Source organism: Limulus polyphemus, unplaced genomic scaffold (assembly GCF_000517525.1).
Source record: "Limulus polyphemus unplaced genomic scaffold, Limulus_polyphemus-2.1.2 Scaffold592, whole genome shotgun sequence".
Classification (NCBI taxonomy): Eukaryota; Metazoa; Arthropoda; class Merostomata; order Xiphosura; family Limulidae; genus Limulus; species Limulus polyphemus.
The window spans coordinates 366,598-378,400 of record NW_013666202.1 but is presented as its reverse complement, the minus strand read 5'-3'; the positions used below and the strand labels follow the sequence as shown (position 1 = coordinate 378,400).

General features: G+C 32.9%; 1 protein-coding gene across 10 annotated transcripts in view; it reads left to right on the top strand.

Moving 5' to 3' along the window:
• LOC106459323 (PDZ and LIM domain protein Zasp-like) overlaps positions 1-11,803 on the top strand; it is a 78,845-nt gene that overhangs the window by 65,614 nt on the left and 1,428 nt on the right. For 7 of the 10 annotated variants that reach the window (XM_013918936.2, XM_013918935.2, XM_013918938.2 and 4 more), the window contains 5 exons: positions 471-573; positions 3,365-3,914; positions 6,503-6,689; positions 7,461-7,581; positions 8,540-8,655. In XM_013918936.2, coding sequence (XP_013774390.1) covers positions 471-573; positions 3,365-3,914; positions 6,503-6,689; positions 7,461-7,581; positions 8,540-8,655 — 1,077 coding nt within the window. The remainder of the gene's footprint in view (positions 1-470; positions 574-3,364; positions 3,915-6,502; positions 6,690-7,460; positions 7,582-8,539; positions 8,656-11,803) is intronic. The other 3 variants (XM_013918944.2, XM_013918943.2, XM_013918942.2) reach the window with 1 other exon arrangement.

Here is an 11,803-nt window from a genome sequence, read left to right as displayed (position 1 = left end):
ATGTGACTCGCTGACGCAACAATATATATTTATATGCTAGGATCCTAAATGGATGAACAGCTTATTTCGATAATTTAGCTAATATCCTAAAGGTAAATGTGTATGTATTTTTAAAAACATGTTGATCACCAACGTAGAAATTTCACAAAATAAGAACATGTTAGACTAGACATTCTGTGAATATTTTATAGTGTTTGTATAGTTACTAAGCAAATGTTACTCAAGTTATAAATATTATAACTGCTGTTACAATGACATGAGTTTTATGAATATCACATAGGTATGTGTGCTTGTTTTTGTGTTATTAACTTCAGTTTGTTTCTAAACACAAGTAATGTATCTTCTCAGACACTTCCTTTTACTTTTGAGCAAATATTTCTTTAAACAATTAATTAAAAAAAAAACATAAATATATAACTTAATCACTTTGTAAGGCTGTCACACTACTGCCTTTTGTACAATTTCTCCAGCCCACTAAGGCACCAGTTCCTGCACCAGCTCTGGCTCCAGCAACTACTCAGTTTACTCATCCTCAAACTGCACCAGTTGTTGATGCTCATCATCCTACTCCAGGTCTGTTACCAGTGTCAATAAATCTTTACTAGGGCTAAATATAAAAAATTAATTTGTAGTATATCATTGGAATTAATGGTGATAATTATCTTACTATGACTTTGTGATACTTTGATTTTTGCATGCTTGGATTATTCTTTGTATATCCATTTACTGTGAATCCTTAACATTTGAACCCTAATAACTACCCTTGTACAATTATTTTCACTGACTTGGATGGTGTTGTAGTTGTTTAATACTTAACAAATACATTACAACTGATTGATTAAAAGCATGCACTAACGATAGAAAATGAAATTAAAAATATGCACTTGTTCCAATATATGTTTGAAATGGTACATAACACCAAGGATCTAACTCATGGCCTTAATTAGATAATCATCACTGAAATCAAATGTACCCAATATGTGAGGCATCTTATGAAAATTGACTAAATTTTATGGGAACTGCATTCACCATTACTATTATGTTTTAGTGCTGGGAATTCTTATTTTATACAGTTCAAAATGAAAAAAAAATACAGCTGTAAATTAGTAATAATGATCATGCCACGTGTAGTATGTAGTAGTTATCATCACTGATATAAAGGTAAGGATTAGTTCATAGCACATATAATCCATATTGATTTATTCACAGTAAAAAAATATTTCTTAAAGACTAAATCAAAGCAAGTTTATCATAATCAGGTTATATCTAGGTCATTTTTAGTCATGACTAGGTTACCACAAAGATCATATTATTAGTTAAAAATTTGTACAAAGGAATTTTCAGTAAACACAGTTAAGTAAATGCATTATTATAAAGCTATAATGAGGCCACAATATGCACATAATTATCAGGTCAAGACTGGGTCACAGCAAACAGTTATTATCAGTCATAATGATTTCAAAATATGCATATAATAATCAGACCAAAATTAGGTCACAGTAAACATTATATTATTATTATTAAGTCAAGAATAGCCATTGTAAACATATTATCAAGTAGTGACTAGGTTCACAATAAATGTTTGATCATTACTTGGCCAAGCCCAGGGCAACCATATTATTATACTGTAGTCTTCATAACAGTGTTATTAGATTACATTTAGTTGTATTATGAGTTGTTCAGAATAAAATCATATTATCATCAATTCATCACTCATTCACAGTCAACAACTTATTCTGACAGAATTGAGTAAAAACAAGACAACTGTACGTTTCACAATTACATCATTTATTATGACCATGGTTTCACCAGTAAAGGCATCATCAGGTACTGGCAAAACCATGGTCATATTTGTATCTGTGAAATGTACAATTGTTTTATGTTTCTTCAATTCTGTAATTATGGAGTTTCACCAAGTACAGATGGTTTCAAGTATCAACTTAATCTCAGTTGAAATATTTTATAAAACTGTTCTTCCTTGTTAATAATTGAAAATACTTTAAAATTTACCATAGATATCATGTTGATAATTTAATATTTTTCTGTGATATAATTCAAGGTCACTTGAGAATTTGTTAGTTTAAAGCATTTCTCTCTCTGCTCAGTCATGTTGTTTTTAAACAAGTGAAAACTTAGATGTTGACATAAGAGCTAACTTTATTTAACCTTCTTGTACTATTTCAAGTTGTGTTTGTCAGTGGGAAAACTTCTAAATATCAGGCAGAAACAAATGGTTAATCGCTGACAAAATAGAGCTATGGGAATTGTAGTCATGCTTATAAAGTTTAAAAAATACTGTATATGTTTGAAGTTCTCATACAAAATAAGTTATTAAATAGGTATATAACAATTCTTCAATTGACTTGCTTGTATAATTTTCTAGCAATGTTCTTAGTCAATGCGTGGTGATGTTAAAGATCATGTTATTTATACTTATCTAGCAGTAACAATTTTTGTTTGAGTGCCATGTTATATCATTATTTTATATTTTGTTTCTCTAGTCCTACTTAATCAGTTTGATTTTATAGTATAACACTAATACTACTACTATTGTTTTGGTATAATTTTGGCAATTTGATTATTTTGCTTTGTTGTATTCATTTTATTTATTTTTTTATGTTTTGTTGGTTGAGTTTGATGACTTTTGCTGCAGATCACATAAATTTCCAGTCTGTTTTGAGGACCATGCATGAGCTGTGCCATTATTCCTACCCCACTCCTACAAAATGATATTCCTTATTCTGAAAGGTTATGAACTTTATTGCCACATCTATGTTGCATTTTTATTCATGTCTCATTATTTTAAGCTCCAATAAATGCACTTATTTGTAATTTAATGTACTATTTATAATTTAATAACAATTACAACATTTTGAAAGATAAATAGTACATTTTGATAGTTTGCTTCAAGTCACACTTCAGAATTATGTGAAACATAACTTTCTTCACAAAAAATGTATGTATTTGGATGAAAATTATTATACACCTTACTATACTTGTACAGTTTTTGTCAGTATTGAACAACAATCTAATAAAATAGCTGACATTAGATTTAGAAGATAACAGCATGATAATACATAATAAATAGTTTTCAGCAGTTTAACTTCAACTGTTTACAAGCTTATGAAATCTTGTTCATTTCAATCAGTACCAAGAAAAAGTCTCTCTTTGGCTAATGGTAATACTACAAATAAAACATGAGTTCAGAATATTAAAGTTTTAATATATTATATGATAAATTAAATACAATTTTTGGTAATGACCAAATAAACAATAATCTGCTTTTTCTATCCAAATATAACCTTTACTTCTTTTTTTCCCTGTTATTTCATCTTTTTCTTATTCTGTTTATACCTCTTCCCAGGTGGCGCTAAGTTTGTTTGGCCACCTCCCAAACAGCCTGTGCAGACTTATGAGCCCACTATAGAATCAAATGCTACTCCTTCAATCCCATCTTATCGCCCTCCTCCCGGTACACAACATGTAAGCCATGCATCTGCTGCATTCACTAAAGGAAAAGGAGCCACTCAGTTTTCAGCTCCTCAGGCTCCTGCTTCCACCTGGAAACCCCCTTCAGCTTCCACTGTACCTCCTCCCACTACACCTAAATCTCCAGGCACTCAGATACAAGCTCCCTCCTGGAAGACTCCCACTACTCCCACTAGCACCCAACCACCTCCTACTTTTTCTCCTAAAAGTCCTCCAATTGTTGCCCCTAAACCCCATCCTCCTGCTCAGACTTCTACACTCTCTGGCAGCCCTGCATGGTCATCATCCCCCTTGGGATCCATTTTAGGTGGACTACCAGGATCAGGTTCTCGTCCAGCCCCTCGTCGTGGACGGGGTCAACTGAAGCCTCAGGCCTCCCCAGGAACACGCATCCCTATTTGCGCTGTGTGTGGCACTCCTATTAGGTATGGCAGCTTTCATTTATGTAATTATGACTTTCATGAGTAATAACATCTAGTGATTAGTATTAAAACAATTCATTGTTACATTAAGTCCTAGCATCTAGTGATGAGTATTAAAACAATTCATTGTTACTTTAAGTTCTAGCATCTAGTGATGAGTATTAAAACAATTCATTGTTACTTTAAGTTCTAGCATCTAGTGATGAGTATTAAAACAATTCATTGTTACTTTAAGTTCTAGCATCTAGTGATGAGTATTAAAACAATTCATTGTTACATTATGTTTGAGAACCACTGATTTGGATTACTTGGGAACAGCTGCAGCACAATGCTTAATCATTTTTGACCTTTTGGACCCTTTAAAGATATAATGACCTGCTTATGTAAAAGTCTCACCTTGCACCTCAAACTTAGGTTTGTGTAACAACTTTTATTATAGTTGGATATTAATTTTCTGTAGCACAACTTCATATGCATGGAAAGGGTGTATTTATGTCTATAAAGTGTTATTCTTAGAATAAAATTTTGGTAATTTTTTATATAAAATGTTTCATTTGTTATTGTTTACACTTTTGTTATTAATATTCTGGGTGTATGGTGCATATTAATAAAATCTATGAAGAACAAAACTGTTGTATTGTGGAAGAGTAGATCTACAACACCTCATTCTATATCACTGACAGTTCTTTTCCTATACCTCTACATTTCTGAATATTTTGCCTGTCATTGAATTTCTTGAAAATATTTGTGTATTCATTACTTACATTCCTTCAAACTCATCAAATTTTATTAAATCCACCAGGTTTGAATTTATTGTAATATAATAAATAAGATGGCACTCTTAAGATATGGGTCTTCTGTGAATAATAGCCTTATTTAGCACCCAAACTTAGACTTTGAGCTAAATACAGCAACAGTATATAAACATAAACTTGAAGAAGAGCGATAGATCAATCATGTTTTACATAAAAATACTAAATTCTGATTTAAATTAATATTGAACTTTGATTTATTTTTATAATGGAAAATATGATTATTTCAAAATTCAAAACCTCTGATTCTTTCAACAAGCTCCCCAGAGGCACAGTATATCTGTGAACTTACAGCACTAGAAACTGGGTTGTGATACTCATGGTGGATGGAGCACAGATAGCCCATTGTGTAGCTTTGTGTTTAACTTCAAATAAACAAAAGAAACTTTCAACAAATATCTACTAAATATAGTTAAGCATTGTGACAGTTTCTTCCTTCTATATAAAAGTTTACTGAAAAATAATATTATTCTAGCAGAGACCTGCAAAACATTTGTGGTCAAATTAGTATCTTTACTGCAACAGCATTTCCTTAAATACAGGATTTCTAGAATAATACAAAAGAATTCTAATCGCAGATACCAAAATATATAAATCCACTTGTCTTAAGCCTAACATGAGTTAAGCCTTTGTTAAGTACAGCATATATTCAATAAAGAGATAAATTAACACTGTAACTTGTGTCAATTTTTTGCTTTAGTTTAGTTAGGGCTAAACTTTACCATGCTTAATACTATCAATAAATAAACTTATAATTTTATTCTACAACTAATGTTAGACCTTTTTAAAAACTTTGGTAAGCTTTTGATATGTTGTTGTACAAAATGCCTGTTAAAGTATATTTATATCTGCCTTTTGTTTACATCCATTAAATTTAAGTGCGTGCACATATGCATTTAAATAGTAAGGTGTGTGCGCATTTTCAGGACAGACAAAACTGAGTATTATTATAATACATTTTACATCCCAATCTCAGAATGAAAAAAATTCTTGATAGTCTTAACAGCATAATGACAACAGTTTTACATGATAACAAAAGCTTAAGAACTTTTAAAGAGTGGTCTCTTCTCCATCAAAAATAAAAATAGATAGCAGGAGAGGTTTGTTTATTGTTAAGTGCAAAGTTACACAATGAGCTATGTTCTGCCCACCACAGGTATTTAAACCCAATTTTTTAGCATCATAAGTCCTCAAGCTTACCACTGATCCACAGGGGGGGGGGCATCAGGAGTGGTGCATAGAAAAATTTATAATTTTAAAAACAAGAAGTGTTGATGAAATTATTGATTAAAACAGACCACTCAATTGATAAAGAAAGCAAACTGTGTGATTTAAACTTTAGCACATTTTGAACATACTTGAGAAATAGTAGACATTTTTACAATCACTTTGCATTAGTTCACTGTGCTACTTTAATGAAAATCTTGTGTTTAATATAAGTGGCCATAGTAAATAAATATGTAGAAGGACCATTAATAGCATTATGCAGCATTTTTATGCTTCATTAGCTTTCAAAACAGAACTGAATAATCTTGTTTTAAGATGTACTGTTGTGTGCAAAATTCTTGGAGTAGTTGGAAAAATATATAAACATCCTGATATTGTACTTGTCTGGTAAAATGTGTGGCAGAGATTAGATTTTTACTTTTATAACTGGTGAACTGTACAGGTATGCATTATACTCCTACTTGTGTCTTTTGCTTTACTAGAATTTTCTCTGTTAAGATGTCAGTGTGCATGTGTGTGTTTCACACTTTTTTGGTTCTCTTTCACCCCCAGAGGTCCCTTTGTAACTGCTTTGGGAAAGACCTGGTGTCCTGAACACTTTCACTGCTCCAATGCCCAGTGTCACCGTCACCTGCAAGATGTGGGCTTTGTTGAAGAACAGGGCCAGCTTTACTGTGAATTATGCTATGAAGCATACCTGGCTCCTGCTTGTGCTAAATGTGGCAACCGGATTAAAGGGGTAAATTTCTAATAAACAAGGACAAAATATTTTTAATGCCACATATTCATGAAAAATTAATGTTTGAAGCATAGATCTGATTACAGAATTCATTAACTTACATTTAAGATTTTTAGTTTATTAATATACTACATGATTATTCTATTCTTATATACTAGAAAGTTTAATAGAAAAATAATGTTTCTTATATTATCATGTACTAGAAAGAATATTGTATATGATGATACAGTTTTATTATACTCTCATATGCTAGAAAGAATGTTTAATAGAGTGAAGATGGACTTCTAATGTCATTTTATGGTAAATATTTTACAAAAAATAAATACTTTTATTTTCTCTTTAATTATATAATTTTATGAATAAGCTTTACTTTTATTGTATGCTTTTCTGTAAATGAATTACAAATACCAAGTTAAAATATTTCACTGTTGTATTTGTCATTTTTCCTGTACTTTAAGTATTCTTATTATCATTTCAAAGGTTCACAACAACAAACTAAACTTGAAACATAGGGTATATAGATAAATTGTAAATTTCAATGCTTATCAAATCAAAAAATTTTAATATTTTCATGCTTTGTACAATTTGAGAAATTTTATGTAACATTCTTGGGTATGTCATAATTTAGGTAAGAATATTCGAATTCTGTCACCAGATTTTTTTAATATGAAATATATTACACCCATTTTAATCTTACATGAATGCCTTAACAGTTGGAACACGTGTTTTAGAAACTATTGCAAGGTAATTAATTTCTCAATTTTGTTCAAGGATTGCCTCAATGCCCTTGACAAGCAGTGGCACCCTGACTGTTTTGTGTGTAACTACTGCAAGCAACCTTTTGGCAACAGCTCTTTTTACCTGGAAGATGGATTGCCATATTGTGAGAAAGGTAGAGTATTCACTTTAAAAAATCGTTGAGTTCATAAAAAAAAAAGATAGATCAATTTTTAGCTACAATTCATTTTCTTCATAACAAGCTAAATTTTCTGAAACGTTGAATTAGCACAATAAAACTGTAAAATCAAGTACTTTATTTAATTCTTTCACTGCACATATATGGGACACACTGCATAACTTTTGTTTTAGTCATGAAAAGTCTGATATTAACCACACAACTCTGGAGAAAGGGTATTCCCCTTTAAACTTTCCAAAGTTTGCCAGTTTCACATTTCATTATAAATAATGAAATATTAAAATATGTGTTACGGCTCCAGTCGTTAGTTAATTTTCCGTAAATTCGTTCCGACGAAACTTTAGGGACACAAGTCCTTTCTTAGATAAAACTGGTTTATTCTTTCCGAATACAACTTTACGATACGGACAAAATATTGTTGGCCACGTGAGACGTGAATTATAGTGTTTGTTATAGAGCGACTGTTGAAATTAAGTAACAGTGTAATGAGTAATTGAATGTATGCGTCCCGTTATGTTGTGAACGTCTTATATATACAAGACTAACACATATCTAGTAAATGCTAGGGCATTCTTGAAGGAACAGGATATTTCTAGAAAGAGGTGGCATGATACTAGTCACGTGACCTCGCTGACGCAACTTATGTTTCATTGTTTTTATTATGTATCTAAAAATAATCCTGCCACTAGGATAACTGTTTATCTATAAAATGTCAGTGAAAAAGAGTTAGAAATACTCAGAGGTCAGTTTGAAATTTTATCATCAAAGTTCAAGTCTAATATTTGTTTCATAAATTTGAAAATGAATTGAATTTGCTTGATTTTTACTTAGGATTGTCTAGTTTAAATGTTTGTAATATATTTTTTTATCTTTTATAGTGAAATTATCTTCAGTCTATACATTCAACTTTTTTTCTCGTTTTTTGAATTTTCAGACTGGAATGAGCTATTTACCACCAAATGTGTGGGTTGTGGATATCCCATTGAGGCTGGGGATCGCTGGGTAGAGGCTCTAAACAATAATTACCACTCCCAGTGCTTCAAGTGTTCTGTAAGTGTTTATAAATATATATTACCAAGTTAAATGTTTTATGAAATGTTTCATTTTAATGTATAAGTATTTGTTACTATGGGAACTGCAAAAACTTACTGTCCTCTTGATTACCCATTTCAGTTTTTACATTTCCTAGCTACTCTATACAATACTTTGTTTTCCAGCAGTCTTATTCCCTTTAAAAGTTGAAGACCTTCCATGGTTGCCATTTTTACCTTACTAGTACAGGGGAGGTCTATCCTTCCAGTAGAGTTTCATTAGATTTAGTAAAGTGCTTCACTTGCAAGTTTTTCAGCTTTATTGTTTAGTTTTACCCCTGTATGACCTAGCACATACATCTAGGTGATGGTCTTACCATGCAGTTGCTTTGTTTTCTGACATCCAACCATCTGAATTTCAATCAGTGCTGCCAGTGAATCAGTTATAATATTTTATTGGTTGCACTATCTCCTTGTGGTTTATTACTTTCAAAAATCCAGAGGAAAGCCTGTTTTAAGACCTCCAGCTCCATCCTTGTGCTGTTTGAATACTCTACCAGCCTTATTAAAAATGCCTAACCAACTCTCTTTCTATCCTTGTTGTAGGAACAATCTGTGGTTACGATGATATGTAACAGTCCATCATGGTGTTTAAATAGGTGCTGAGAGAATTTTTCTACTTTAACCTCTGCCCAATCTGAACATTTTTCTTCCAGACTGATTTCCACAGATTTCAGCGGCAACAAGTGTTTATGCCACAAGAGGATATCTGAAAGCTAGTGGTGACAAACTAGCTCAGTGGTGGCTGTTTAGCACTTTTATACCAATCACTGTCTCCTGATGTGCCTTTTAGGCAATTTCCTGCTTGGTTGGTATATATGGGGTCATTATGAATAGAATGTTCCAACTGAAAAGGGCAGTCACTGGCTTGTTGATGGAATGAATGGTCTTTACACTGCAAGACCCTAGTGAAGAAAATTGCTTGTAAGCACTGATGGTCTGCAGTGCTGCTGAGACTTGCAAGATGTAATAAGGTTTTGATGGGAGTGGCTGATGTACATCCGAAGACCAGTCTTTAACAGTTGCTTTATATCTTTTTAGTCTTTCTAGTCGTGTAGCACTCATACTGACCATCAACAGTGCATAATCCAGGATGGAATAGACAAGAGTAGCTCTAGTTATCATGATTTTAATGTTGCTGGTGAAGTTGTTTGTCAAATGTTAGCTCTAGGTACTTCACTGTTTCTTCCAGAAGGATAGCAGTGCCTACAAAGGATGTCTATTGTTGAGTATGTAGAACATGGCTGTGGCTTTGGCAAGATTGACGACCATTCCTGTGTCATCGCACCATTTACTCACACTGCTAAAGGATGGTTACATCTTGCTTTTGATTTCATCTTTGCTAAAGGCTCTGCTCTGTACCAGAATATCACCAACAAAAGTTAGCACAGGGCATCTGGTTAGGCTCTCAAGGTGGGTAAGACAGATGGTGTAGATACTGAAAAGGATTGGGGAGAGTAGTGATCCTTGAGGTAGACCAATGTTGATAGTAATCCAGTCTGGTGGCCAGCTTCTGTGCTTCATCCAATAGTTAGTGGAGCTAAAACCCATCTAACCTGTTACATGGATGCCTATTCTGAACATTTCGTTAACAAGAATGGGCATTGAACTCTATTATGTGCATTTCCAAGATCTAAAGCTACAGCCAAGATGTTCTGATCAGCTTCATAGCCTTCCCATGTATAAGTATTAGTCCAGGTTTCACTTCCACTGCAATAACCATGTTATGAAGACTAGTTGGGGTTCAATTTGATAGGCAAGACTTCAAGCCACAGTCTTCTCTAGAATCTTTGCAACCATATTTTATGACTTAATGGCCTTTAAGACAAGAAACATCCTTCATGGGATTGAGTAAGGATTTTATAAAGGCATCAATCCATATTTCAGGGATGCTATTTGTTGCCCAGCTACATTGATATGCCAAAAGTAACTTGATCAGGTTAGTTTTCACAAGCTTCTAAAAGGTGGAAAGTTTTACACATCCAGATGTGGAGCTCCATTTTAAGATGTATACTTGGCCAAACTAAAGATGGCTTCCACATTTGCATGTAGTTGTAGCTCATATAGGGATTTCTACAACTTGAGTCCCTCCTGCTTGTCATCATGATCACATTGGTTAGTGTATCTGTGCATGAGGGCCTTACCTTGATTTTAATCTGTATGTAATGGGATACTGTTATCATCATAAGAAACTGACATTGAAATGCTTTTGTGTCAGATGCAACCTTGTTTCTTGTTGAAGCACCAGAATGAAGTACTTGTGAGATTGGCCTTGCTGCATAATTCATTCCATTTCATGTCTTGTGCTTCAGGAGCTGATCAGTTGTAGAAAGCACATGCTCCATTCCTTGCCTCCTCTGGCTAGGCTGGGTCATGTCTTATCTGCATGAACTCAGCCTTGGCTTGATTGTGTGCTTTCCAGGCTTTATCAGTATCACTATTCTTCCAGTATAGGGTGTTCCTTTTATAAAATTTGTTGATTTGAAATGCTTGACTATGGAGATAGTGCAACTGTTCGGAAAGTTTTTGTTGAATGACAAATTATACCACTTGACCCAGACACAATTTTTAAAATAATTTACAACATATACCTTCTTGTTTTTAGACTATCTTCAGTGTACAAGTACTTGTACCTGGAAAGTTCTGGTTTGATTGTTTTCTCTTCACTTGTTCTAGACTTTTAAGTTACACCTCCTTGTTAGGTTTTGGCAAATGTTTTTTTTTTGCTTCTTTTTGTTTGTCTTTGTTAGATTTCATAAAACAAACTGAACCTTTATTCAAGTGAATAAAAATATCTTTGACCTGAAAAAAAACTAATTGAAATACAACTGATTGTCTCACGAATTTAATACAAGACTGCTATATCATTTATAGCATTGTTTAGATTAATTTGAGGATATAACATTACTCATAGATCAATGAAGACAAAAACAAGAGCACTGAAATATTTACAAACCTGTGGGCACTAATTTAATCATTCTTAGAAAACCTCATTCAGGAGGACCAAGATATTCCTGAAATATGAAGGCTAATAAAAGTGTTGTATGATTTATGGTCTTATAAAGGTTCCTGGAACAATGGAGACTAATTAAAAAGTCTTATCTGCT